Below are 15,148 nucleotides of genomic sequence, written 5' to 3'. Positions count from 1 at the left end.
TTCTCCATTGACTTGTATTGAGACCGAAGTCCTTTTGACACCAAAACGGTCGCCCCCTGGTGGCCTTTTGATAGAATGCAGTTCTAAGTTACTTCCGTGTTGGCCTCATTTCAGAGGACCAGAATTCCCCGCCTGATTTTTTTAAACACTCTTTCTCCTGAATACGTACATCACTGGCACACAAAAACCAAAACGATGAGGTGAAACAAAAAATGAGTTTGAGTGACTTTGCTACATTTCAAAACATATGAACGTCACAGATGGATGACGTGTCTCTGCTGTGATTCTTTCTTTTTTTTCTAGGGTTAGGATTCAGGGTTAGGGTTAGGCATAGTGCTACAATTCCCCATGCATTAATCACAGTCACGCATCCTCAAATCTGATATCATACAGTCTGACACAGATTGCGACCAAGATTTTATTATAGGTGTCTTGCAAAATGTGACATGCAATAAACACAACTCGCTGTTGCTGCACAGTGTTATGTAGCAATTCAGAGATGTCACATTAATAACAAAGAGCCTTCCAGCTGTGAAACGGTTTTAGTGTCGTGTTTAGATAGGCAGCCACTGTTTTGCTCCGTAATAAAATCATATTTAGTGTGTTCTCAAGCTGCTACTGAACACATTGCTGTTGGCAAACACCTGCAATACTCGCTGCAATCTCGGATGTGTATCCACGTCAATCAAAACCAACGGTGTATTACCGTAACAGGCTGTGCTAAAGATTTGAGCCAGTCTGTGCACTGGAGCAATCTGAGCCACTGGGCTTTCTTTCTGTCTCAACCCAGTGTCCACACACCTCATTTCTCAATCCCAGCTACCGTACCATGACTATTTCTATCTGATGTGTGCTAAGCCTGTCAAATGGCGCTTTTGTAATGAACATCCAGATTAATCTTATACAGTACGCATATGTAGCCTAGACTATTAAAATTTTATTTCATTGGAAAGATTTAAAGTGATTACAGTCTTAAAATGCATTTTTTACAGTCAGTCTCATTATGCCATGGAAATATTTCCAATTTGTGACTGTTCTGCCTATGGGGACTCTCTCTTCAAATGTGTCCAATTTGTCTTTCCCTTCAATTCTCAAACTCTTTAAAAGGGCCAATAAGGAAAAATTAAAGACTTGAAAGCTATGATTTGATTTAATCCTGGTTTGCATATTTTATTTATTAACAGCAGCCAGTTAGATTAAATTACAGTGTGGGGCATGGTTAGTTGACATGATTTCTGGCAGCAAGTGCCATAAATGGGTCATGAGGACATGGGCCTTTGTGCCCAGTGGAAGGCAATCCAAGTAGTACAAGTGTACCATGGAGACACAGCAAGCTGCAAAAATGAGACAAGGAAGCTTTAATTAGACGATGCAAAATAACCAAGTGGTAGAAGAAGTATTTTTAGACTTTGTTCAGTAAATCTGTATTTGTTTTATCTTCTTTAGCACTATTCTTTACTTTCAAGTTTTTGGGAAGATGGAGGAGTTTTAAAAGTGTCTTATAAGTCATAAAAACAAAGGTAGTGAGAATGAACTACAAAATCACAGAGGCCACTGAAGTAATTGGGCTATGATCACTTATTGATCACCCTATGTTGTGGTCATTTCAGACTCTGGGAGAGTACCTTTTTTTTTTTTTTTTACCTCTAAATACAAAACAAAACTTGATAACATCTGGGAGAACTAACAGGCAGCTCAGAAATCTGGTCTGGAATGTGTTGACCAAAAAACTCTGCTATTTAGCAGTCCGTCAGCCAACTCAGAGTCTAATAGGTGTTGCCATGGCAGAAGGCATCTGTGTGGAATGAGTAAGTAATAGCTCTGTCTTAGCTCAAGTGGTTCATGCTGCCTTTTCACTTTTTTTTTCTTTTTTTTCTGTGAAGCAGCAGCAAGGCTCACACAGATTCTGAGAATTTGGCTGTATATTATTGCTGGTTGCTACCGTACAGCTTTTCCATTTGCTATGTTCTTTCATTAATCAGCATTAACACTGTACAATGGGGAGCCCGATTTATGTGGCGCTCCCATGGGTAATGCTTCATTCCCTCTCATTTGCAGCCCAAAAATGAAGCAGAGTCTCTTAAAAGGGCCGTGTTATTAAGGACATTGATTATGTACAATATGCAGGTTCTCTGTAAAGATTGGTGATGAATTTGTAGTTGCTTTTATAAGCAGCTGGTTAGTGTAGGCAATGAATATAAAGAGTATTACTCATCAGGGTTTCACACCTACCTGGACATGCACTGGAACCGGTTATGCCCCACAATAATGTGTAATTATCATCTCTTATGATCAGTATTTTTACAAGCTTTAGTAATCAAGTAGCAACTGGGTCACCTCATTTAGTGGGAGTCTGAGAGTATTACGTTTCCCCTTTTCAACTCACATCAAAGGCAGCACGCTTGATCAGGATGATTTCTTAAACGTTACATATTTCTGTTTCATCTCCCCTTGACGGCGCTGTATCAGATAATTACTGTATTTTCTCTAATGTGGATGATTTGATGAAAGAACACAATGAGAGCTGCAATAACAAGAAACAATGTTTAAAAATGTGGAACCTGTGAACCTGCTCCTTCTGTTTATTTCAGACAAATTGGAAATGCATCATTTTATTTGATGGGAAGATTTGTAAGACAGCAAAGGGGGAAAGCTTTTTGAAAATGCATAGATAAAATAACTTTATAATGAAAATATATATATATATATATATATATATATATATATATATATATATATATATGGGCATGTACAGTAATGTAAAATATAAAAGCATGGGTAGACATTGTTGAATAAATAGATAAAACAGATGAATAAGTGATAATTAATGTATATCAACACTTAATGCCAGTTTTAAAGAAGAAAAAAATTTGATGCTAAATGCTTCACAGTCAGACGACATCTTCTCCCGACACAGAGGAGAATTGTCTCAGAGTGTAATGGCAGCTGGCAGGTAGAACTTCCTGTTGTGTTCCTTGTTACAGTGGAGCTGCAGACATCCCCTGCTGAAGGTGCTTCACCATTTGACCGGTAGGTTATGCAGAGGGGTGAGAGATGTTCAGTTATCCTTATACAGAGAAAAGAAATCAGCATTGTCCCAGAAGAAATCTATCTGGGTTAGAACCAGGTCTTTTGTTTATGTGACAGTTAAGAAATCAGCTTACCTGCGTGTAATCACACTGCATCATGATGGTAGCGGGGGAGGCACAGTGTGTGGTGCTGGTATTTACTGTGAGGCGACAGTGGGGGCAGGGATTATGTGTGGTCTGTGTGTCTGGAGGAGGAGGATGAGGAGGAGGAGGAGGAGGAGGAGGATGGGGCAAGCAGGGACCCCATGCTGAATCTGTTGAAGAAAGTGTTCATCTCATTAGCTCAGTTCAGGTTACCCTCAAACTGATTCCCTTAACCTTACAGCCTGTGATTGGTTTCATTTGAGACCATGCATCTCCCACATAGTCCTAATGGAGATTGCTTTCCACCATTTTCTATCTTTCCAGCGTTGTTTTCCACTTGCCTGTGTTCCCCGTATAGACTCTCTTCTCTTCTCATTCAGCAGCTCCTTCAGGTTACCGATGATCCCAGACATTTTTATCTTATCTTATCCACACAGACTCATTGATGTAGTTTGTCATGGAGTTGATGTCCTCTCTGTACGTCTGTCTTCATCTTGTTTGGTCTATAACAATAAAAATCTAAGAATATTTGAGCTCACAAGGAAAACAACATGTGGGTTGTTTGTTCAAATGCAGTTTGTAGCACCATAAAGCCTCATAGGTGGGAGGAGGTCAGGTGGATGGTTGTTTCCAAAAGTCAACTTTGCTTTCTTTTAATCATGACTCATCTCTTTCTCCAAGTAGTTTTTGTCATAAGAAGAATTTTTGTATTTTGTTAATGTAGATATATATTTGTGTCTTATGACCATTTTTGAAAGCACTGATAAACAATGTTAATAGGGGCACTGCATCATTAAAATACTCTTATAGGGTGTTTTTGAAGGGCACTGCAAAAACTTTGAAGACTTTTTGAGATAATTTCACAAGAAGATGGTGGATAGAAGCTGAAATAAATCTAAATCTGTGAAATAATTTTACCTCAGTGGTTAATGATGAGTTAATTGTCGTAGTTACCTTGGTACACAGTATCAGCAGCAAATCAAGGACTGTGGTGATAATATTAAAAGACATATTCAGTTTGAGCTCTGTGCCTATTCTGTCAGAGGAGAGGGAGACAGAATCAGCTGAAAGTCAATTGCTTTCACAAATCATGGATGAGTGGTCGATGCACTGAGCGCAGGTTAGCGTAGCAAATGGAAACACCTCAGCAGGACTTCAGAATTTTTATCTGTCAAAGAAATGAATGGAACGATCTGGAAGATGTTGCTGGGGCCTCAGACTTTCAGATGAATGTAAATGAGACACTTGAGAGAAAAATGAGATTTAGGTAATCCTTTCAGTGAGTTTGTTCTGAAAGAGCTGATGTTTGTCGGACTAAAAATGCAGCGATGTCATGGCGGGAAGAAGAAAACAACACTGCGTCTTCCTGTAAACAAAGCAAAATCATTAAGATCCCCAGCGTTATGACCGTAGGAGAGCAGCAATTCACACTCACAATTTTATAACCAATGTAACAACCTTCTAGACAGCACTGCCTGATACTCTACATATCATTATCTCAACGATTATTATTATTATAACACAACGCTACAACACAAGCTAGTGCTAACTTAGCTCCTGGTTGGGTTAGTAATGACTTTTCTTGAAGGCAAAAGCCAGACAAACAAAAGCCAAATATGTTAATAATTCATCTCCGTCTTGAGTTTCATGAAAATGAGACCATCAGATCAATAGTCTCCATTCGCTCTGTATGTCTATGGATGAGCCGTTGGTCTCCATCATGCATCAGAGTCGGAGTCAGGGTGTGGCTCCATGGTCAAATAACCAGAATCACAACAACTGAAAGGAAGGGCTTTTGTTTGTCTTTTTTTTAATTTCCTTTCTCTGCTATTTTGTATTCTGTCAGTGGACACCTTAATAGCATGTCTAGGTAAAGTCACAGAGGACAGCTGCCAGAATGGGTTTCTTATCCGGCTGATTGAAACTTTCAAATTATTCGTCATTGATTTGAACAGCCTTTTGGTTTAAGGTTGAAACCAGTGCTGTCATCAACATACAAAGCCAGTTTACAAATGATCTTAATTCTATATTAGCATTAACAGTTATGAACCAGAAATGTATATTTTTTTTACCAGAAAATCCTCAGTACTAACTTTCATTTACCTTTTTAAATATTGATAGTCTGGGAGCAGCTGAAGTCTAAATCAACTCATCTGCTCACTGGTAAATATTAGCTGAATTACTATAATTACCTTGATTTGTAAGATTTAAAAGTTTTTACGCCATCTCGGTCAAGTCACAGAGGGCTGCTGCTCCTCAGAGTCTCTAAATAATGTAATATTTAACAAGTATCAGTGCATTCATTTTAATTTTGTTTTTCTCTGTTTTGTGCTGCTATTTACTGTATTTATCATCTGTCTTCCTTTTAGCTGTTCTTCCAAGGCTTTCAGGCGTACAGAAAGACATGCACATACATGTTTGGAGCAGATATGGATTAGTTTTCTTTGTTTTTTGTAGGTGCAGCAGTAATGTATTGTAATATATGTGCAGATTTATACAGCTACATAGGTTTGTCTTGCGTGTATGTACTTTATGCACTTTATGCATGCAAAGTCTCCGTGGACACTGTAAATGTGTGAGTTTATTTAGATTCAGGGTAGATTCATTTGTGTGTGTGTGTGTATGTGTGTGTATTTATAGTTTTGAGTGGGAATATAGATATACAATACATGTTTGCAAGATACACAAAAATGCATTTCTTCCTCTTTGAGTGGGAGTAGTAGGTGACATGGAGTGGTTTTGGAGATAATGGAGTGAGTGGGACTTTCATCAGATGGTGTAAAATCATGTGATTAATATTTATGATTATGATTATGACATTATAATGATGTATGTTTTTCTGCAATATGTACCAAGTGAACTATTGTTCATACACATGTGAATCAGGTTAATACATATGAATGGAAATACTGATTACATTTAAATTACATAGTTATAGCTATAAAACAGTGTTGTGCTCATGTTATTCCACTGCATTACAGTTCATGGTCTATTTATTGTAAATACCTGAAATATTAAAGCTAAAGACACCACAGGGAGTATGAGTTCTGCAACCCCCCTCCCACCCTGCTGAAGTGTCCTTGAGCAAAACATGTGAATCCTTACCAGCTGCAGGGCTCCCATTCTGTAGCTAGCCTTGACCTTTCTAGTATTTTCTCCCTCAAGAGTTCAGGGTTAAGGAAAGAAGACCTCAGAATTGATAAAGTGCCATATTATTCAAACTTAAAGAATCACAAAGTCATTAGTATGATATTAAATGAATCATTCTGGATGTTTTCACAAAGCTGAATGACTGAATTTGGAGGTTTTCAGATGTCAGTGGTTAATAATGCTGTAATAAATGCCCAGTGGGTGCAATGTGAAGCCTTGTAGATTTGATTTTATAGAAAGTGTTGGTGAACACTGTGACCTCAAGTAATCCTAGCCTTCTGCTCTCATGTATCATTGTACTGTCATCTTCATTCATCTCTGTTATTGATTCATCTGTGGAATTGCTTTTGCCATGACGCAATGCAAGGAGGACTCCTGCACACAGAGGGTGGTCACCTCTGACCTTGCACATACATCATCCCCTTCCTAATAAAATTGACTCATCCCATTCTTTTTTCCCTTGCTATTTCCTGCAGGGTCAAAGCAAAGAAAGGGGTGAACTTGCTCCAGACCAAGTCGAAGAACGCTCAATGGAAGGTGGACTGGGAGGTGCAATCTGGTGCCAAGCATTCCATCACCACCATCGAAGTGAATAAGAACAAAGCAGTCAAACAAGGGTAAGTTAACTGCCTCGGGCCTAAACACACACTGCATCTGTCAAGCTAACTACCGCAGCTGTTGATTCCTACCTCCACTGCTGCCACGCTACACTAGACAACAATATTTGCCTTGTCCAACAATGGACAAAAGGTCTTCAAAAAGATTTCCTTGTGTGTCAACATCACTGCTTACTCTGATTACAGGGACATTTTAAAAGCATACACTATTCTTTGTAGATGCCCCAGGAGCTGCAGAAGATAAAGTATAGCTTCGGCCCACAGCAATGACTAAAGCACCCCCTGCTTTGTACTACAAAGTTAAATGAATGGAGATGTTATCTGCTTAGTCTGACCACATCTGCTGTTAATTCAGTCTAGGTCTAGCGATGATTTAGAAGATTTGACTGCCTGCATTAAAATACCTTTGAGATGAGATCGCGTCTAAGAACAGTAATTAATGCCAATTTCCTCAAAAGAGTAAAAAACACCCAATCGCAGTCCGGGAAACTAGAGTTGCTTAGTGATTTGCAAACTTAATGTAGTCTAAATGGTGCATGGCTTATTCATGCATTTGTTAGCCTGCTTTTAGGAATACAGCCTAAATGATTAAACCAGTAAATTACAGCACTGAGATACCCATGGAGAGGCAGTTCCTATTTACACATGTCTCCTTTCACTCGGATAAGAGGTCAATTTAGTCCAAATTACAAAAAAATAAACACTAAAAGTGTAGCCAAGCAGATAGTTTGGTTTTTATCTGAGCGTTTTTAAGATGTCTGACTGATTAAAATCCAAATGGAAGTACTGTATGCTGGCTGCAGTATTTGATGTTCACAGCAGTGAAATTTTCATTTAAAAAGTTCAAATAAATATTTATTTCCACACATTTTAATAGTATTGTAATTGAATAACCAGGTCAGAGATACTTACAAATAAAATATCACTGATAAATACTAAATGCCTGAAATTACGTATGTTCATCTCAGTTGTGTAGGGGGGAAATACAAATACAATCATATTATATGCATGCACACTTCTATGGAGAAGGTTTGTTTTATTACATTTGGATGACCTTGCACATGAACAAAATAAACATTGATCATATTTTGTTCATGGGTTTTTACACAAGTGCAGTTTTGTCTGTGTCTGCATTGACTCCTCTGAGGGGGGGCAAAAAAAAACCAAATTAGCAGCTATAAATCACTATGTGTGATGTTTTCAATTCATTAACAGAAGAAGCTCTGGGAGGCTGGTTATCACCCAGGCTTGCTGACACTAAAAACTGCTGATGTAAATATTGGCATCCCCACAGACTCCATTATGGCTGGGAAGAAAGAGAACAGCTAACAGCTGTGCTAACAACTCACCTGAAAAAGAAATCCACTATTCATCTCTTGTTTACTTCTTAGCTGCCTTAGTGGAAGCCTTTCTTGCTATATTTAGTGACCCATGTCATGTAATCTTTGCTACCCTGTCATCATGTGGGAAATGTCCAGTAGGGGGTCAAGCATGGATAGAGAAACTTTGTGTCATGCTGAATGTAGTCAAAAGCCCAGTCAATTCTGTGACCACCTAAAGCCAAACAGCCAAACAATAAGCATTTGATACAGAGAGAGGTGTTTTGGTGCTTCAGTGTCGTCAAATTGATTGAACATGAGCGTGAAATCTGTTTTATATAAAAAGCCTTTTGAGATTTTCTTGTGGAAATGTTCTCTTGGAAAAATTGGTTGTTGTTTAAAAAATTGCATGATGTGTTTATTTGTATCAAATGGAGCAGAAATTCAAAAAGGTTTAGGGAAGAAAATCCAACAGCAACAGAATAAATGTTAAATAAAACGTTCTCATCAATAATGTCTTTCCTTTGTAATGTACTCTATTTAATGTCACTTAAAGAAGCATTTCATCCTTTGTTTAAACCGATTATTCAAGATAATCCAGATTTTTCCCTAAACCGTTACCTTGAGTATCATTAGTTACCTAAACCAAATACCACTTAGTGTGGAATTTTAATGAAAGGGAAAATTTGTTTTCTGCTACAAAAATGAGACAATACTGATATAAATTGGTTCAGTATAAACACTTTTTGCATTTCATCCCTTTATGCATTGCAATCTGCCACAGTGTTTTTACAACTACTGGAAGGCACCCTGGTTGGAAATGTTTAGTTTCCACACACAGTTTATCCAGTTTTAAAGAGAAAGAAAAAAAACTCCACACTGAATAATTTATTGTGTTGTGCACATAAACACACAGATTCTTACTTCCACATGATTTTAATACAGGGTATTTTAAAAAAAGATATATTGTTTGTAAAAAAAAAAAAAAAAGCCTTTTTTGCTCAAAATATATGCAGCTGCTTATATTTGAAAGTTTAGTTCAGCCAAATTCTTTGGTGACAAAATATGGAAGACTGGAAGGTATATTTGTTATATAAACTGCCTTGTCAAGTATAAAATAAGTATAAACACTGTCTAAACTTTGCTCCAGTTTTTGCCACTCATACAGAGCTGGAAAGATAAAATCATATATGAACCTCTACTGTGGCAGTAAACACAACACACTGGATAGCTGTTCTATATTTAGAGCTTAACTAGATACCCATGTCTGATGAACAGTAATGTTATACATGATTAGCAGCTATGACTATGCCCTCTGCCTCCAACGTCACCCACTACGTAGCCACAAAGCCATCTATATTTGTCTACCATCCATACTCTGCTGCTTTTTGGATTTTTTTATTAAATATGTTATGAGAGAGGATTCTAGCAGAATTTAAGGAAGCAGTAACCCTTCAACCACAGAGGTGGCAGTGCAGAAAATGCTCATCTGACTTGCTTTTGGAACAGTCAAAAGGTTCATAATAGACAAATAATGACACGTAATCTATTTTGTTGTTTAAGTGTGGGAGTATTGCCTGTGGGCAGCAGTAGAACAAATTGAAATTTCATTTCAAATCTTTTGGCCCTGAGCCTCCAGCCCAAACAAGTCAAGGGGTTGAAAATGTCTGCTAGATTGTCATGCAAATTAAATATTATGCATTCATATGCATTCAATTTCTACTTCACATTGATGGAAAATAGTATTTTGCATATATTCCAGACTTGAATATCTCCAATAAATGTTTTCCTTACCAATTTACTTGCAAAAATATGACAGGATTCAAGGGAGAGGTGAATACTTTCCATTATTGTTGACAAATATAGACTTGCAACTCGTGGTACTTTCAGTTTAATGGTCCAGTGTGTTTGGGGAATAGTTTCTGTCATCAATCAATTTTTATTTAAAGTGCAGATTCACCATGCAGCATGGTTCCAATACACTTTACAATTAAAGTAGTAATACATAGTAATACAACATACATATAGCATGCAAATAAAATAAAAGTTAAAATAAAATCACATTGATAGCATCAGGGAAATCGGTCCATAATTGTTCAGAAAGCGATTTATCAATTACTCGTTACAAGAATAGAAATGTTCAAAACAGGAAACAGTAACTCGAGAAGATTATAACATATAGGAATTAAATGTACAGGTTGTAGGTGTGTGTTACACCTGTAATAGTTTAGAAGCAGTTACCAGACTGGAAATGATTTCAACCTGTAAATCCAGGAATTGGAGAGTTCATTGCCATCGTTCAGTGTGGACCAGAGACTTTATCTCTGACTGAGTAAATCCTATTTGTGAAGTATTTCAGAATATCATCAGCATTGAATGAAAAGCTATTGGCAGTGTGAGTTTGGTAACCATATCAAACAAAAAACAGTGATTATTTTTTATTAATGTTAATCATTTAAGAAAAATATGTTGTCCAATGATCTTTTATACTTCTTAAACTTTAGATTTTAATTAGTTTACATACATACAAATAATAGATTATATTCATATAAGCAACATAAGATGTGAAGGAGACGTGCACAAAACCATCAGGGGGGGCTCATTCTAGGCAATCTCTAGTGCAAGGGTTACATTAATGAAAGAAAAAAGAGAAAAATAAGATTATTAGACGAAATGTCAAAAGAGAAATTAAGATCTCACAAGATAACAGATTTCTTATGTGGTGTACAATTGCATGAAGAAAACTAACATTAGGATTAATGGGTTGTTTTCCAAGATAATCCAGAAGGACAACATTGCTGTTTTCTGGTTGTAAGAGGACTGATGGAGTGCAGCAAGCCACTATACAGGCTGTCTGTAAGAGTATTAAGGGAATTGGACACATTAAAATGGCTCTGCAAGACTTGACAAGAGCAGTTGACAATAATTCGGAAAATGCACATAGAAAATTAGGATTGTGCTTTGGGGGATTTTGCTTTCAGCGCCATCATTCCCTATAGCTATCTTTCTGATTATATTGTTCTATCATTGTTTTATCAAGTACATTTCTTGTTTGATTAGATGAGCTAAAACTGCAGGGTAACTGGAGGTTTCCCTCTCACATTTTAAGGAAGTAACTATGTGCAGCAACCTATGCTTTAATGAGCCTAAAAAAAACATAAATTCTCAAGACGATTCTCCCCCTAATTACCCAATTAAATGCAGCAATAAGAAGAAATCTAATAAGTTATCCAAGTTCAATAATTGTTCTCATTCATATCTTTTTGTGCTAGATTTAAGAAGCAAACTACTCACTATTTAAAGAAGTCCCTCCTCACACACACACATCCTTTCTTCCCAAATATACACACACACTAGTGCTATTTTGCATATCTCATTGCTGAATACATCTGAGTACCAATCCTGTTTGGACATCTGGTTTTGTTTACTCAAAATTACCTGAAATGACGATGCTTTTCCTTCTGGGCTCATTGTTGATTTCTTCATCACTCTCTTCTCTTTACTATTTCTCTTCATCAGATAACACTTTACTCAGTGCTGGAATTCAACATATTTTTCTTCTGTTTTCTTCTCTTTCCGGAGTGGTCTAATGGCAGCTCATTCATGACACCACATGAGCTAATGCATTATTGATTGTGGCCAATGGGTTGCAGATTAATAATGTTCTTGAAAATGCTGTGGCATTACCACTGTTACAGTCAGGATGACAGAAATAGTCAACAAGATAATTCTTGGTAATTTTTTTTAGCTGTGAATAATGTATTGATAGAAAAAGGGATGAAACAACAAAAAGGCTCGTTTGTAATAGTAAGTATTGACTCCCAACATGAACTTCAGCAAGACAGAAAACTAGACACTAACCAGTGCTCTGTTTTCAAAGCTACACCAACAGCTTGCTCGATGCTGATGTTTGCCCATTTTTAAGCTGGAAAAAGAAGAAAATGAAGATTTTTTAGCACTCTGGGAGCTGTTACCATAAATAGTTAACACATTCAAGTGAAAATATTGTATTATTTACAATGTGAATATTGCATGATGACAAGTTCGGTTGGCCAAAAGATAGGAGCTGTGTGCAGTGAAATGAGAAGATCAATATGATCTATGTTTGTGGCTCACGTACAAAGCTCTAGTCAGGACATGTTTAACCTAGCTCAGCTTTAAGACTGGAAGGAGAGGAAACAGCTGGCCTGCCAATACCACTAAAGCTACCTTATTTATGACATAACAACATATAACATATCTTGTTGGTTTGACCTGTACATGACAGAATAAAATGATATATTATATAATAAATGTAGTTTAGTGTGACATCACTCAGTTTGAAGCCCAATGTTGTTACTTATAGTCTGCACCATCTTTTAAGTTTGGAGCCAGAACCTTCAAAATAAGCTCTGGAAACAGGCCGTGCTACTTTTGCTAAATTGTGCTAACGGGATAGTTATCATAAACAAACTGGGTGTCCGACTCGGAGCCAGGAAGAGCAGCTGGTGAGCAAACTGTCGCACTTACTAGAGGGTCTACATTTAGTAATTGAGACCATAATGACATGTTGAAACAATTATTGACTTGGCATCTCTAGAGATAAGTTGGCGTTATTCAAATGGGAGTCAATTAGAGCCAGGGACTTTTTTTGGAGCCAGCATTTAGTTGTCATCAGTGATTTTGCACTTTAAGGTGCGCAACAAGAACTAACTCACTCAAAAATCCCTACTTATGTTTAATTTCTAAAAGAAAAACAATGCTTGACTACAAAGTATAGATTTAACCATTCACATCTCTCTATTCACTATCTCTGTTCTTCTACTGTTGTAACTCTGCCTTGCGGTGCTTTGATCCAATGAACTCTCCCTGTTAATCAGTTCAAACAGACCTCTGATCAAAGAATAAAATCCTCCTGAGCTCTTAAAAAGCCCCAAGCTACAGCTTTTAAGACATATACTTTGTGCCATACAGAGAGAGCATCATTAACTGAATGGAAACAAGGGTGGACATGGCTGAGCTGTGTTTACTTCTTCTCCCTCCTCCTCTGGTATGAAATCACTCATTTACCTTTTCACCACCCACTCCTGTTAAAAAAAGGGCCTTTACTCTTTAATTTTGTTGTCCAACATGAATTTTTACACGAGTTGTTATCAAAGCTGAAACATGTCATGAATATCATAAAAGATTTAAATTCTTTATTTTAATAATGCAAAGATTATAGAGAACAGTTTATCAAAACATTTTCCTCTATGTTTCTTTAAATAGTGATTGAGGAGTTGTATTTTTCTCTCTGAAACTGTAGAGAACTGGACTCAAGTGACAATAATTAAGTAACGCATACATAATTTAGTATTTTGATGAAAAGGTCACTCAATAATCCTTTTGAGATGTCGAAAGGGAAATGTAATAAGACATACTTTAACTGAGCAGTCTGTAAGAGCAGTGGAGAGGAAAACACTGATTTGAATAAAAACTGTGCGAGATTAGGTTATTTTTGTTATTTCACACATCACAATGCACTCAGTGACAGAAGACACATCTAAAGGGAAATGCAAAGGTTGCATTTTAACTCTGTGCCATCACAATGCTCATATAGGGGAGATAAATAGATAGTAACATAAAGCATGGCCTCAATAACGGTTTGGATAAGGCCATATGCAGACAGACAATGACGTGATATTTCCTAAAAATCTGTTCTTTTGAATCAGATATTATGTCAAAATGTCAAGTGCAGCTGTAGCTCATTGCATGAAATGTGAAGTAGAAATGTCATTTTCTACTTTTTTATTACTCACTTACATTTTTACAATTTACACTTCACTATGATAAAAAAAGGCTTGCCCCCTTAACCCAGTCAGGGCATTGCAAACATCATTTTTCCTTCCCTCCAGTGGTGACAGTCAACACTGTATTGAACGGTTGTATATGTACTCACCCTGTGGGCCATATTGATGACAGCTTTAGTGTGTCACAGACTGAAGGGGGTGTTTGTTTTCAGTGAGTGATGTCAAGACAAATAGGCTGAGATCTCATCTCGATGTTCCTGAGAGGAACCTTTTGTGGATGGAGGCTCGTACAGATAGTTTGATCCAGATTTCATTAAAAGGCACTCAGACTGAATGGTGGGATGGTTTTGTGAAGGACACATGGCGAGTGCTTCAATCTCAGCTAAAGGTGAAGGCTGGATGGGTTGATTCTCGTCACGGGTGGAGAGAGATTTAATTTGCCCCCTTTGCTTGTAACCGCAGGATTACAAGCCCAATTAGAAATATTTTCATAACAGGAAAGCTGTATTCTCCTCTATATCACTCACTCGCATTATTGTGAGAGTAAAAAGACATGCCAGTCAAACTTGTTGGTATCTTTACACCAGTGAGAAGAAAAATAGGGAATTCTCAAATAGTTCATGCACACAAAAATCAGTTTACCTACCAAAGGTTATTGATTGGTAGCAAGCAATTCTGCAGCCACTGCAATTATGGTTATTTGAAAGTGAGAGGCAGAACAAAATTTGCAGTCTCCTTGTGCAAACTCTACACTCAGGCCTTCAGATAGAAGAAGAAAGAGGCCCAGCAAGATTAGAGAGCAGTGATTGTTTATTGACAAGACCTGCACACTGTTTTCATTCAGAGACAATCACTGATTAATTCATGGCATATGATAACTCCATCAAAGTGAGCAGGGATGCCATTAGAAGACTGTCAATTCTGATCAGTTTTAGCAACTCTCTTAATAACAGTCTAAGCTGTCTGGATTTTATTCACTGGGAATGATTTTCCTATCGAGGTGACATGTTTACACTACCCAGAACGAATAGGGAAGAGGTTTGAATGGATGTTTGAGTATACAAAGCACATTACTTTGAAACTGTGCACTGCATCCCATGTAAGGTTCAGGCTACTGAAAT

At 37.3% G+C, this 15,148-nt stretch overlaps 1 protein-coding gene across 1 annotated transcript in view; it reads left to right on the top strand.

Moving 5' to 3' along the window:
* Nucleotides 1–15,148, top strand: part of tmem132e (transmembrane protein 132E) — a 115,827-nt gene that overhangs the window by 43,227 nt on the left and 57,452 nt on the right. Inside the window, exon 3 of the mRNA XM_053331500.1 lies at nt 6,800–6,940. Coding sequence (XP_053187475.1) covers nt 6,800–6,940 — 141 coding nt within the window. The remainder of the gene's footprint in view (nt 1–6,799; nt 6,941–15,148) is intronic.

The sequence above is a fragment of the Scomber japonicus genome, chromosome 13, assembly GCF_027409825.1.
Source record: "Scomber japonicus isolate fScoJap1 chromosome 13, fScoJap1.pri, whole genome shotgun sequence".
NCBI classification, from domain to species: Eukaryota; Metazoa; Chordata; class Actinopteri; order Scombriformes; family Scombridae; genus Scomber; species Scomber japonicus.
Note: the sequence above shows the minus strand (reverse complement) of the source record. Positions and strands in the feature narration are given on the sequence as shown.